The sequence below is a fragment of the Corvus brachyrhynchos genome, unplaced genomic scaffold, assembly GCF_000691975.1.
Source record: "Corvus brachyrhynchos isolate BGI_N302 unplaced genomic scaffold, ASM69197v1 scaffold175, whole genome shotgun sequence".
In the NCBI taxonomy this organism is placed as follows: domain Eukaryota; kingdom Metazoa; phylum Chordata; class Aves; order Passeriformes; family Corvidae; genus Corvus; species Corvus brachyrhynchos.
Window position 1 is genome coordinate 2,945,325 of NW_008238448.1, and position 15,472 is coordinate 2,960,796.

Genomic DNA, 15,472 nt, shown 5'->3' on the forward strand with positions numbered 1-15,472 from the left:
CACAGTAGCATGGTCTTGCCCTTAGGGAGCCTTTAAAATAAATCACTCAGAGAAAAGAAGCAGCGGATACTTATCAATAAATATCTTATGCAATTAAAAGTTTTCCATTTCTGGTACTAAAGCCTTTACTCAGACTGGAAGTAGCACTGGTGTTTAACATCCACTGAGCCACCTGATGACAAGAACAGTCCTCAACAGTACAGCTACCTTCAGAAACAGTATGGTATTGACTCAGAAAACCAATTTCAAATAAAAGCTTACCTAAATTGATACACTTCACAATTTAACAAGTGCTTCTTATCCTTAGAATATTCTGACCACAAAACACACCTGAATAGAAACAATTTTTTCTTTAACACACTGCTCCCTAGCATTGGGAAAGAGGCTCAAAGCCACTGGAAACTTAATAGCTCTTCCATTGACAGCTCTCATCTCTCCCCCACATAAGCCTGCAAGTAGCCACTTAACAGAAAATGTGAAATTAAGTTACTAATGGAAAACTACTTCAAAAAAACCCAAAAACCCCAAACCTGTACAACAACCCAGATTTGTGCCTACTTTTCTAGAGTTACCTACAATCTCTGAGCAAGGCACAGAGTGACACTGGAGAGATAGAAATAAGCAAGTAAATAAAATCTGGGAGAAAGAAAAGAATATGAAAGAATAAAACAAAGAAAATTAAAAAAAAAAAAAAACAAAAAACAAAAAACAAAAAACAAACAAGGCTTCAGCTCATTTCCAGAGGTGTAAATGATAGCTTTTAAAAGAATCTCTGTAGAAAATTCCACATGAACATGTGGATTTTTCCCCCATATTACTCTACTGAACTGGGGAGCATGCTGTGGTACCCACTTGAGAAACAGACAGTAAGACCAGCAACCAAAATCTCTACGTAAGTCTTAAAACAGAAGCAGAAGGCAAGAAATATGTGAAAGTTTCCAACCAATTCCTCAGGATGCTTTGTTTTGATTTTTTTCTTTGTTTTCCTTCAACTGCTCTGTGTTCCATAACAGCTGCAGCAATATCCCAGTGCTGCTGTTTGCTCCAGCACAACCAAAGAGATGCTTTGTAAATGCAGGCTCAGCTAAGCTTCCCTCTGGACAGCTATTCTGCCCCTGGGTCCTGGCAGCCAGTGCAGAGCTGCTGCCATGGGTCCCCACCTCATTCCCCTCAAGCCCAAAGCCTCGGCTCTGCAGTGACCACACACACACAGAACATGCAGTTACCTCCACCAGCTGGAGGCTCCAACTACACAGCAGGTATTACTCAGCCTCTGTCACCATCATACCTGGGTATATGAAGGACCTAAAACAAACCCCAGCCCTCTAAAACCATCAGCTGATCAAGAAAACAAAACAATCCCAGAGGTACAGAATTTTTTACCTTTTTACCTGCCTACTACAAATATATATATATATATATATATATATATATATAAATCACTCCATAATAGTCTATGCAGATTACGTCGATAGCAAATATTTGTCTTTTGCCTGCATCATTGAAAGCTGCCAGAGTTTCCATGTAGGGATTCTTAGAATCAACTCCTAAACCATTGGCAATTGATGTCAAAAAGCTCATTTTATAAAGAGCATCTAGGCTTCAAAAATTTCAAAGAAAGTTTATGAAAACTGTTCAGATGAAGTAACTGCTGAGCATTTTTGAGGATTATGCCATTTTTCCTCAAATTGACACACATTTGCAGAGGAATTTCAACTGAGAAGGCTGAAAATTTTGGTTACAAGACTTGCCCAGAATAGGAAGATAACAAAATATAATGAAAATAAAAAATAGTTCTAACTCTTTCAGCCATCATGAACATTTCAGAAGAGCCCTTTGCCCTCATGTCCAACTGACTAAACTAGCAAGGCAGCTGTGGCAGGGCTTCTCTGAAATAGGTTCTCATTCAAGTAACTCCACAGTAGGAGGATGGAAAAACAAGGTGTTTTGCTCCAAAGAAATTCAGCTGCTCTCTGTGTTTCTCTGGAGACAGAGAATTATTGATAATACCTAAATACTTGGAAAACGGGCTAACTAAGGATAAACAAATGTGTACAAAAGTCTTCTACGCAATTGTGTTTTTAAAAGGTAAAATATTTCCACTATGAATGGCATTCTTCCATCACTGTTTTTGGAAATCAGCCAAACCTCCAGAGACTGAAGCACGTCAAGACTTTGCATAATAGAAATGATTGCATGAACTTGGACATTCCAGTTTGTCCTTAACAAGTAACTATTCACAATAAATTAAAAAAACAAAACAAAACAACACAAAACACATCAAAAACTAGTAACAAAAAACCCAACGAACAAGCAAACCCCCCCAAACCAAATCAAACTGAAAAGATTTAGCTAAATGTAGTTAAAACAAAGTTTGGGGTCCAGTTTCCTTACTACACCTCCCTTCTAATGTTACAAGTATATTTTTCTTTTATGCTTAATATGTTCCCTGTGTTTTAGCAAGCTGCAAAATAAGAAACTTCTGCCCTGTAAAGGTTAAAGCTGCAGTTTCAAAGAGAGAGAGAGATTAATTTGGGGTGTCGTACATTAGCAACCCTCTCAAGGTACTTTTGTATTCAAGTTCTAGGGACTCGGTTGCTTAATGTTTGAAGAAATGCATGAAATAAAAAGCTGGGGCATTTTCAATTTGCAGGTCTGGGGCAGGAATAATGATTTGTTTTACAAGGTGTCAGAGTTCATGGACAATGAGCACAAACACCAAATGAAAATGCCTAACAAAAATATAATGAAAACATGAATGTTTCTGTATACTCAGTAAGTTATACAGCAAAATAGGTCACAATGGTGCAATACACTGTCATAAAAAACTCTCTTATTCCAAAGCCTTGCAAACAAAAAAACCACCCAAAAAACACAACCGAAGAACAACAAAACAAGCAAAAGTTTGTGGTTTTTTACTTCCATACCCTCTGTGAAAGTAAAAGCTCTTTGTAACCAGAAGGCCTCTGGGAAGTAATGTGCCTATATTTCTGTGAAACAAAAGAACTTCCAGGACTGTTCCTGAGAACAGATATTTCCCCTTTGCTGCCTGTAAGAATCATTAAACACTTAGAATAGAATAATGAAATCATTTAGATTGGAAAATATGTTTAAGATCATTGAGCCCAACTGTCAACCTAACACTGCCAAGTCCAGCACTAAACCACGTCCCTGAGTGCCACATCTACGCACCTTCTAAATAACTCCAGCAGTGCTGATTAAACCACTTCTCTGGGCAGCCTGGTCCAATGCTTGACAACTCTTTCCATGAAGAAATTTTTCCTAACAGCCAATCTAAACCTCCACTAATGCAACTTGAGGCACTTTCCTCTTGTCCTATCACTTGTTACTTGGGAGAAGAGATCAAATCCCACCTGGCTACAACCTCCCTTCAGGTAACTATAGACAACAAGAAGGTCATCCCTGAGCCTCCTTTTCTCCAGGTGAAACACCCCAGCTCCTTCTGTTGTTCCTCACAGGACCTGTGCTCCAGGCCCTTCAGCAGCTCTGCTGCCCCTCTCTGGACACTCTACAGTGCCTCAATGTCCTTCATGTAGTGAGGGGCCCAGAATCGGACCTAGCACTCAAGGTGCAGCCTGACCAGCACTGAGTACAGGAGTATGATCCCTTCCTTATTCTCACAAACCAATATCTTACCAGTCTAATGGCATAAAGAACTGAAAATGGAAACCTGAACTAGCAAATAAACATGAAAAGGAAGCACAGGTTTCATACAAAGCATTCGCCTGCATTTCAGTGGATCTTGTGTCTGGATCCCATTGCCTTTGTGTAAAATTCTGAAAATATGTACCTGCATGGTTGAGGAGTGTTTCATAAAGATTACAGTTTCTAGAATGTTGGTATTGAAATGTTCAATGCTGTAATATTGATACATCACCTAGATATAAGAATGATCAGCTAAGAAAACAGATCAACTATGATGAAAAACCTCTTATAGCTTCTCATAAAGCAGTGACCCCCTCCCATGCCATCTACCTTAACTGACAAAAAAAGCTGCAGTAACTATTAATTAGTGCTCAAGAAGAGCTTCTTATCTTCATTCTTTTAGTCATTGTTGTGGCAGCCATCTCTGAAGTGCAGAGGTTCCAAAATGCCTGACTATTTTTCCTGAGATCTCCAGCAAGTTAAGCCCAGTGCAACCGTACTGGTGAAGAACAAGAATAGTTGCTATGAAAGGCACAGGCTGAGAATTTCCATTTCATCTGCTAGTTCTCATAAACTTTTGCAGCTAAACAGCTTAAGAACAACACCTTATAAAATTTACTATGAACATGCTACCAGAATAATACAAAGAAGGCGCCTACAGAACTCTGGCCATTGAAAACAAAAATCACAATTAGTAGCTTCCCAGAGGAGCTATGAAGATTCACAGCAGCTGAGAATCTGGCCTTGACCATTGGCCCGAAAGGCTGAATTGAAACCAGCAGCACTTCCCAGACAATTCTGCCTGGTCCCTGTGAGTTCATTTTAACCTAAGATGAAAAATAGTGTTAATTCATTTTAAAGATGTGACATTTTTCAGACTTAACTGCAAGGTTACACTTTTCCACTGTCTTTCACAAATATGGCTATATCCTTTGGAAGAACATCCTCCTTTTTTTGAACAACCAGTAAAAGCAATAACATTACCTTTTATTTTCTTGAACAGATGCCCAGCAAATCTGTATAAGCACAAAAGTACTAGTTTGGAAAACAATGTATCTTAAAGCAGAGGGATTTTGCATTTGTGTTAATCATTATAGTATAGAGTTCTTTTGCAAAGAGACACCTTTACCTGAGTTCTCTGGTTATTCTGGAGCATTCTGTTCCTGTAAAACATCTGCAAAATTACTTATCTGTCTTCAAAGCCTATTTTGGGGAAGAAAATAATACATGGAGCTTTTCTTCCACTGACAAGAAGTCACTGTATGCTAAACATGTTTAAATTTCCCTCTGAAAAAAGGAGCTGAAAACATAGCATATTTTAATATTCCACATTTTTATTCATATGAACTAGTGGAAAATACTTTACACATAAAAGCACAGAAAAATCTCCCACATGGAAATTAGGAACAAAACCATCCCTTGCACACACTTCTATCCCACTGCATGTTATGAATCTGAACACATTGATCTATGAGTGTCAGCCTTTAGTATTTTCCATCACTGACTCTAAGTTCTCATGAATAGCCTGCAACCAGAAATCCTAACTCTTGGGTAGAAACAAATTCCAAATCCATCTATTATTCATTCTGAAAATGAGAAGATAAACTGGAAAAACTCTTGTATGGTATTCAAGAGTCTTTATCACCAAGAATTGCAGACAAATGGCAGGGGAAGCAGGATGAATTATGAGAGGCAGGACACAACTTTAACTGAGAAGGTTGAAAAACTATGGAAACTACTGGCCTTCTCTCTTGAGCAGCACACATTTTTCTTGTTCCACATAATATTTCAAAACTTAATCCCTTTGGTCACCCCACTGCTTGGCCTCCCTCTGAATTCTCTTAATCCTTTCTGCACAGAGGAATGATACCTTCAACTCTTGAAGAAAGTACATCTTGCAGGGCTTTCAAGTGTCATGGAAACCAGACACAAATTTCAACTACTAGTCATTCTTTCATTCTCTTCTAACATTAAAGATGCATGCAGTCACATCTTTATAACTTAAACCTCCATCTCACCTAAAAAGAAATTGAAATTTCTTGGCTCAAAGAGAAAACATATTCTTCCTGACACAGCAACAAACAGAGCCAAAAAACCCTTGCAAAGAGTTCTCCCAAGCATCTCAACCATAAGGACAGACAAGCAAAAGATCGCTGGCTGGCATTTGGACAACCTGGAATGATTTTTAACAGAGAATGAGAGACTCCTGACAACTAAGCAACTAAACAACTAAACCTCCCACATCCTAAACTGTCCCACCACCATGCCATAACCCACACATTTTTTTTTACACTGGAAATAGGGAAAAAGAAAGGCCATTCCTTGTCTTGAAGTTGAACTCTTGTGCCAAAGCAGAACTCATGTCACAGAACTCAAACACTCTCATTCTCTGCATATCGTCCAAGCAAACCTCTACTGCCTGAGAGGGAGAAAGGCTATTACTGCCCTCTCTCAGAACATCACCCTGAAATATAATTTTCTTTTTATTTCCCAACACAGAGCTTCATTAAATATGAAGAAAACCATGGCAGCAGATTCTCAGTTGGAGCAAATTGCCGTCTTGTCACTAGAGTCACTGGATTTCCTGTTACATTGAAAGGAGAACATGAATGTTCCCAGAATTCCAAATGCATTAAAATAATTTCAACCTTCTGTGCATCAAGGAACACACTGCCTGAGCAGGTGTTGGGAGGAAAGGGTGAAACCCACAAGATTTGTCGAGGAGGAAATAATTTCACTCAAAGTGACCTTGCAGCTGGGAACACCAAGTATTTTGGTGTGGGGAAACTCCACTTATTATGTCTACTGTTGCTCATCCTCTGCCTGTTTCAAGAAGCAGAATTCCTGTGTGGAGATAATACACTGTCACAGACATACTTGAGCCTTCTGCTGGGAGAGAGAGCGCTCATTAGAAGCACAGCCTTGTGATAAACTGCTCCTGCAGGAACCCTTCAATATATTGGGGCCAGTAGCAGCCCCACCCCACCCCTGCTGTGCGCTAGGATGAACTGAGCCCAGCAGAGCCTGTATCCTGTGTGTCTCTTTTCACTAGGATGAACTGAGCCTAATGGAGCTGTGGCTCTGTGTGTCCCAGCTACCTGGTGCTGTTAGTGAGCTAATGAAATAAATCTACTCTTTGCATTTCAGCTGTGGCTTCATGGTTGCCCTGGTTACCCGTACGTATTGATTCACAGTATGTCACGCCTTACTCAGCGTGTGTCACACGCTTGTCAGGCTTCCTCACATCCTGAGGAACAAGCTGGAAAACACCGTTACCTATTTCTGTTGCCATATCTTGTACTCTTCAAGAAATTTATTCCCCTTCTTGTGAGAAAACAGAAAACTAAGTCATTTCAAGCCATACCACTGCTGGTTCACAGGTACTAAGTTTGCCAGCTCTATCAATAACATGTACGTTCATCTAGAAATACCAAGGCATGTTACCAAATTCAGGTGTAAAAAATGCTTTTGAAAGAGAAAAATGTTCTGTCCCCATTATTATAATGCAGAGGTCAGGATTGCTGCTCTCCTTAACTTGAAGAGCAGGATGGGATTTAAAGCCGCTGAGAATGTGACCCTATAGGCTATAAACAGCCTTCATTTTCCACAACCTTCAGCATGTGCACCCAAGCTGTAGGAATTCTCTCCCAACATTTAGCGCTCTTCTTGGCTGCATCCTGCCTCCATCTCGGAGGAAGAATCAGAATATATGCCACAGTACTTGCATCTTACTGGAAAGGGCCTTGGCCACATGGGCAAGTAGGAAACCACAGCACACTCCAACATATGGACCTTTGGGAGACAAGGACTGGTAGTACTTTATGGAACTCATTGGATTCCCGGTTTCAGTTTCATTGGGAAGAAAAACAGGAAGCTAACTAGGACTGCAGACTCTTGGTGTGAAACAAAGGCAAGTCCTTACAAAAGAATCCCTGCAGAAACAACCTAGAAGCTCCTCTGGGCAGAGATCTCCATTTTCCTTTACTTTGAAAAAATAATAGATGAAAAATGCACAAAAAGAAACCCAAAAAAAGGGCCTGTGCTCCTCACCACATAATATACCTATTTTTTCTAACAATGCAATCTTACAACATACATGTTGGGAAATCAGCTGTTCTGGCAGCAGTATCTGAATTTCCAATATGGAAATTCATTAAATGCAGGACAGAAATTGTCAGAAGCAGCTAGACAGTCCCTGAATAATTGTAACATTTTACAGAGAAAAGAGACTCTGCAAATCTGTACTGGCACAAAGAGTATGTCAGAAGCACCAAGAAGAATAAAAAGAAACTAATTACCTCCCTGATACTCTGATGCTCTTCACTTGATCTATACACAACCTAACATTTAAGCTGTCAGACTGACTTTTCAAGAAGACATTTGGGAGGTGGAAATTCATGTAATCTGGGATCTTTCTCCAACTCAAGCTTGCTGATTTGATTTTCAAACACCTCTTCTTCCTATCTAAACACATCTGCATTTAGAGAAACAGAGTAGTAGCAGTTTTTTAGTTCTTACACACAGATAGTTACATTAAAGCAGTGGGAATGCTCTGAACATGGGGACTAAAAGGTGATGGATTAAAAGCCCTCAAGGATCCCATGACTCTGCAGATCTGGTCTTGAATAGAAAGAAGACACTATTGCAGAACCTGAGTGAGTTCTGTCCAGAGGTCAAATAGGAGAATCTTCCAAATACAACAAAACAAACCAAAAAAGCTCCCTTCCTAGCTATTGCATCTACTCTTCCCAGGCCCCCAGAAACCAGAAGAACAGATTAAAAAAGAGCACAGAAGCATGCTAAAACATGAGGTACTACCTTTGGGAGGCTTTGATTTTGAAATTGATAAACCTTTACTGCAAAATGAGAAAGTACAGGCCTTTAACTACCTGATCACAGCAGATACTTCGAGGTCTCAGAATCTTAGTTCTTTTCTTTCAAAATATATTGGATTTTGTCAATTGAAAATGTTTTGCAATTTCTCAAGGTAAAATATCACTGTGCCTGTTTAAAGCTTCACAAATTTAGATAGTAATCATATCTGCACTGATTTTTGAGCTGATTATTACTGATAATCCTCCTCCTCAGAAACACTCAGGAATAAAAACCACATGCCTTGGGCTACAACCTGTCATCTCTCATAAAAATAAAAATGTGACCATGTTTAGAGAGATCTTAAGGGAGAAAAATCACTGCATGTTCCACAGTTCTGGGAATATGTGACAGGCAGAAACTTATGATGCCTTAACCTGTGGCTGAAGCTGATTTACAACCAGTGGAGCTTCAATTTATTTCCAAATGAATAGGAAGTATTTGACACACACAGAGGAAAAAACTGAAACTTCAGAAGAGAACATTCTGAGAGTTTCAGTGCTGTGTCTTCACTGTTCTGTCCAGAGTCCTTGCTACAGAGACAGCTTGAATTTTGGCCTGTAAAACAAGTAGAGGATTCCTGTGCTGCTCAATGGTCTCAAGGTAGAAACAGCTCAACTTAGAGACACTGTTAAGAGGGTGCCAAGAGCTGTGACCCCTGGCTTGGTTCTTTTTTTGTTTTGCTGTGCCCTTAGCTGTTTTATTTCCCTCTGCTTCTGCAAGCTTAAAGAAGTTGGCCTTATGTGACAGGTGACTCTATTTAAACAGAGGATGTTTTCTCTCTTGTGTTTCTTCACAAGTAAGGCTTCAAATAGCCTGTGACAAAGGAAGGTTAGGAAACACACAGCCATAAATCTTTTTGGAATTTCCCATTTTAAAAGGTATGTGTCATGTTACACTTTCTTAGCAAACTGGAAGAATACTTACTGTCAGTCCTTGTTCTCCTGGTTTTCCTGGCTCACCCTTTGAATAAAAAAAAGGAGTGAATAATTTCAGCAACATGTCTTGAATCCAGTTTTCTATCCAGTAACAAAGTATCTTAGAAATTCCTAAACAGGTATAGCAGCTGACTGCACATTAAACTATTACGTTTTTGCTTTTTGACTGCACATTAAACTATTACTTTTTTGCTTTTTAACCTGGTAGTCCAAATCACAGACATCTTAAGAAGTACTACTCCACAATCATGCAATGGTATCGTTCTCAAGGCAAGAGTTAGATGCTGGTGTTCTGACTCTGTCCCTTGGTTCCAAACATAATATTCCATTCCATGGTGCTGAAGGACGCAGAAAGGTTATTTTCATGTATCTGCTGTATCCCACAGTTTACATATTCCAAGATTACTGTTCTGTGTCATCACCTCAGCCAGCAGGCATAACTTACCACTGTCAATTACCATGCTCTATAAAACCATGAATACTGGTATTTTGAAGCCATGCAATAATTACTCAGCTGTTAAATACCTGGATTTACTTTCAAAATGGTAACCCATCATTCTTCCAACGTATTCTCTTTCTGTGGGCACAACTCTACCTAAAGATAGAATCTATCTTCTCCCCTTTCTTCCCATATGAACACATAAAGAGACAGTAAAACATATCAGTCATACAATACGGGCTAAAAATACCCATCCAAAAACCCCAGAGCTCCTATCATTTTAGCGGTCTGGTTTATACGTCACTCCCTTGAAAACCCAACAGAGCACAGGGCAGTCCGTGCACTGTTGTATCAGCACAGCTGCAGGGTCCTCTTTAGCAGCTTTGTCATAAAAGAAAGCCTGTCCTAAAATTGACGAGAACTGCTCTGATGTCGTTGTTCTTGGCAACTGAAAAGAATCAGAACTGCTTCTCTGGGTGTGTGTGCATTGCACTCAGAAGCAAACACGCAGCACCTGCAAACACACCGAGACAGCTGGGAGAAAGAAGCCATGGAGGCACTGGTTTGTGGCCAGTCATTGCCCCAAAACACCACCTTACAGCTGTGGTGATTGTAAACCTTCTTTCTTGAGAAGGACAGGCTGGAATAGAAGCCCTGCTTTCTCTAACCCTGCAAAAGAGGCAATGTCTGCCTATGGTCATTGGTCACTGTAAGGACATCCTCCTATAGCTGCGTGATGCTGCAACACCCCAGCTCACAGCACAGTGCAGCTGCTGTTTTCAGCTCACTAGCTCAAAGGTCCACACAATTCTTTACCTCAAAGACAAAGCTGTCCTTACATCTCAGTTAAGTTTTCCCTTTACAGCTCTCCTATTTGACTGTGTATCACACAGCCATGGAGGAACAAGCCTTCTGAGGATCAGGAACATTAACCTGAGGGTACAGAACAGTAGCGAGGGGCAGAGAACTGGATGGTTTCTACCTGAGTGCTTGTTTGTATCTGATTCTAAAGCACTATTATGAACTGATTTTCCATAATGTTAGAGGGCTTAAGATAGCCACAGCTTAGAAACTATAAAAAGAATCTCTCTCTTGCCATCTAAAGTCAAAATCACTACAGAACTATTATAAAATGGAATGACCTCATTGCATAAAATGGATGACTTTCCTGATATGAGAAACACTAATGATCCCTTAGCTAAAAAGCACAGAGCAACATGCAGCCACACTGTAATCAGCAAGGTCAGCTGATTCTGCCAGCCCCATGTATGGGAATTACTAAAGCACTATCCCTGCAGTCAGAAATGGATTCTGGTTTCAGTCTTGCCCTTGCCAGATCAAACCAGCATCAACTCTCCTGACCACAGTCCATTTAACCACAATAAAAGAACACAAGGGAGACCCAGAAGAGACCCAAGGCCTAATGTGCCACAGGATTAACAAGAAAGAGAAGACTGCCAAAGTAAAGCATCCCAATGAGAGCTCCAGACTTTTAATGTAATTTCATAACCTTGAGCTAGAACTTATGAGGGCAGTAGTGGTAAAAAATCAAGCCAAAACAACAACAGCAGCAGCAGACCTAGAGTCCTAGAAGTTTCAACTGGCCAGCTTTGCTGGATTTTCACAGGAAATTTTAGCAGCATCTTATGACTGTCATGCTATATTACATTTAGACAGTTAATACCTGAATAGCGTTAGAACAGGAGTGTAGATATTTCTTTTTTTGGTTCTACCTAAAAAGGCCGTGCAGGAAAAAATTATGCCTTCCTGTCCTGGCCTCATGTAACAACCTATGCTTTTCCTTCAAGAAACCAGTTTGTTTCCAGTGCTGGTCCTCACCTTGCTGGTTCCCCATGTGTCTTCTTGGCCACAATCTTTACTTGTCACGCATGTGAAGGTGCGTGTGCATCTGTACATGTGCCATTTCAGTTTTCATGTCTCCCTCCTGTCTGTGATTCCATTTCCACACTGATAACACATTCCGTGGCATTCACGGAAATGGAAAGAAAGATACGTCTTTCAAAGGAATAAAAATTAAGGAGGCCACAAAATATAAAACCAAAATCAAACACATACTTTGCTAAAAAGTCATGTGTTTAGGCATCTGTTTAAGAAGTGTGGGACTGATCCTGTGCCTAAAACAAACAATGCACAATATACTGGATTCTGCTGCTTGTCCTAATGAAACAGAGGCTGAGTCAAAAAAAATGGTACTGTTCTTGTTTAGAGATGGCAGAATCTAACTCCAAACTTCATCATACTTTGGGCAGCTTTAGCACCTTATTACTTTATTCCATGACTTTTGAGGTTAAACCATTAAGAAGTGAAAAGTAAAGCACATCCACACTGCGAGGTCTCAAATTCAGCTTTACCTTGAAGTTTGAATAGAAACATTTATTACTCATGGAAAGGGGCAGACTCTCCTCACACAGCTATTAAACATCAATGAGCAACTGAGAAACCTTAGAAAGTGTGGGGACACTGCCAGGGGTGGGAGGCAAGGAACCTTGGTGTTACTTCTGGCCCTGCTATACACTTGTTCTGTGTGTGTGGGACTTCGGGTACACCATGAAATCTGCCTGTGGTTCAGCTTCTGCACGTCTTACCTGCCAGTCTTACCTCAGAAAATGTATTTGACACTACACTGGCATACACTGGAGAGAAATTTGGACACCAAGGCAGCAACAGACTAACTCACCGTTAAGCCAGGCATCCCACGAGGACCATCTTTGCCAGTATCTCCTGGGGGACCTCTGGGTCCTGGTGGTCCTGGAGGTCCAGGGGGTCCAGCTTGTCCTTGGTCCCCCTAAACCAACAAAAAACTCATGACAAGTTTGCTTTAGAGGCATCAACCACATAAAAACACACACAATTCACCCACAAAGAGAGCAAGACGGGCTGGAAGAAGCTGCCATGAACTGGACAGTGACTTCTTCGCTACTTATGGCAGAAACAGCACTTTGCCTTGAAGACCAACAGTTTGTATCTGTCTGGTGCCATCAGCCACAGAGCAGAAGGTTTAGATTCCAAACTGCTTCTCTTACCACAGCACATATGCCAAAATTTGGGATAGTCTTGAAATATTTTACTCATCTAGTTCTCCAGAGCAAGTGACTGTTTTCGATAAGCATCTGTTTGCTTCATGATTTGCATAATCATAACAAAGCTGAGGCGAAGAAGGAAAGTCACATCTGAGAATATACAGATTTGCACAGCAATTTTCCAAGCCCATGAACGATATATTGGTAGATTTCAAAAACAAGCATGGAAAATAACTGCTTTTTCATGAAGTTGTACATAGTTTTCCATCTGTTTCGGGAGGCTGTTTTATAGTGACAATTAGCTAGCTCTCTTCATTTTTACCTATTAATTTGCAAAAGTCAATTTTCAAGAGAGTTGTCAAAACATATTACCTTCCCCTCTAAAAAAGAAAAGACACCCCAAAATGGTACTTTAGTTATTTCCAGCATGTCACTGCAAACCACTGGAAAAAGCTGCTCTGCTGGCATCTCAAATGTGGATCACTTAGCAAAGCCACCCATAGTCTTTTAACTGTTAATACCATTAACAGTTGCTTAATTTCAAAGCCTTTTCAAATGAATAACCTGCTATAAGAAGGCATCTGATAAAAAGGTACAGCAAAGAGTAAACTGAGTGTAAAGAAGAACCAGACTCCAGTGAGATGAAGCACTACCTTAATGAGGCGGCGTTTAATGAGCTGCTGATCAGCAGAGAGAAACCCATGATTGATTTTAGGAAACACCATCTGATCAGGCAGGTGAGGTCAAAGGTTGAAGATCAGAGATGAGAGAATTGAAGAATAGACATCAGAAGGCCCGAGAAAGAAATAAAGACATATTCATTAGATTTTTAATAGCTAATGTAATATGAACTGGTGCTTCTGCCTGAAAGAAACTGTGCATTTACTTTTGGAAAAAAATTACCTCTATTGTACAGGACATACTGCTTATGAATTAAATCATATACAATGACTTAAATGTGTAACTGCTTTCTCCCCAGATTTTGCGTGAGAATTCTGCATGTATATTAGTTTTTTCATTACCCAGGCTCTAAAACTCAGTATTTTTATATGTTGTTCTTTCAGCAAAGCTTCTAGAGACAAAGCACCAGTTCAACTTTCAGTCAGATTTTCTAACCAGCATATTGTGCCATGAAGAATGGTGTTATTTTCGTAAGGACTGAAGCTCCAGCTTGACCAGATTGCTTCCTGCTTAATTTGCAAATCCACTTTGAAAAAATATGGATGTACAGAGTAAACCTCTGATATCTAACACAATTATCTGACTCGACATGTAACCAGTATAGAGTTCGCTGACATTTTCCACACTCATGTATGCCTCAGGGAAGCTAAACAACAGGAAAAACCTCATCTGAAAGTAAGATACTGACCAAGACCAGGGGGAATGTAGGCATTTCCAGGGGTAACACCATACACAGTTACAGATTTGATCCCACACTCTGCATCTGGAGTACTTAGATCAATGCAAAGGCAGTGAGGGTTGGTGTAGGTACACCATAAGGATTCACTCATATTCCATGTTAAAAACAATTTTTCATGTGCACTTTTATGCTGATACAGAGAGACCTGACTGAACAGGCACATGTCAGCCACAAACCTTGACGGTGAGGATCTGATTACTGTGCAGAGCAGCAACTGTGGGGAAGCCTGGCAGGCCCTAGGGACACAGCATAACATGGTACGAGAACAGCACAACACAAACATCACAGAGACACAATTTACTAACAGACAAACAGAACAAACACTACGTTTAGTACACCCCACACTGCCGACTGACAGGAAATGGCCTCTCTGTCATATGGGAAACAGAGCTGGGTCTGCACTGCACTGCAGATGCAAGCTCACAATAGGAGTATCAAGAGATTTTAGAAGGACACCATGAAGGTGTCTTTCCTTAAAATTACAATAAATTATGATCATTTGACAATTGTTAAGACTATCAGCCAGCACATGACTTAGCCATTTTCAATTGAAATGTACTACAGCACTTCAAAAAGTGAAAAGTAGAAAGACTCTGGATTGCTGCAGAACTTGACAGCAATGACAGTATACACTGAAGTACTTTGCATAATTAATATCCTGCTCCTCACATTCTGTTTAACATATGACATTCAGCACATAAACTGGTAGCACATACCTAACTATAAACACTGAACATAAATCTACTGCTAGATATTGGGTAGTCCATAAGGGCCATGGTCAAAATTTTCAAGACATACATAGCAGTATTTTCACATCCATTTTTACCCCTCAAGTGTTGTATGCCACATATGGTTTCTCATATTCTACTCTACCAATATGTGCAGAACTTGTACTGTGCTGGTAGGAAAAGGGAAGAGTGTGGTAATTGTGGCCTGCTGTCACAATACAAGGGGGTGAATTTTGCTCTCAGTTCAACACCTTTCTTGAGCTACCTTGTAGGGTTATGAATTAAACCTTCTGATAAAGCCAAAACCTTATGCAGCTAAGCAGTGAATTCCTACAGAGGAGAAAACCCCTAAGTCCTCTCCTTGCCTT

The 15,472-nt window shown here is 40.2% G+C and overlaps 1 protein-coding gene across 1 annotated transcript in view; it reads right to left on the reverse strand.

Moving 5' to 3' along the window:
• The window catches only part of COL25A1 (collagen type XXV alpha 1 chain), a 305,105-nt gene that overhangs the window by 78,500 nt on the left and 211,133 nt on the right, over positions 1 to 15,472 (reverse strand). Inside the window, exons 9-11 of the mRNA XM_017736775.1 lie at positions 14,553 to 14,612; positions 12,614 to 12,721; positions 9,466 to 9,501 (exon numbers count right to left, since the gene is read on the reverse strand). Of these exons, the coding sequence (XP_017592264.1) occupies positions 9,466 to 9,501; positions 12,614 to 12,721; positions 14,553 to 14,612 (204 nt within the window). The remainder of the gene's footprint in view (positions 1 to 9,465; positions 9,502 to 12,613; positions 12,722 to 14,552; positions 14,613 to 15,472) is intronic.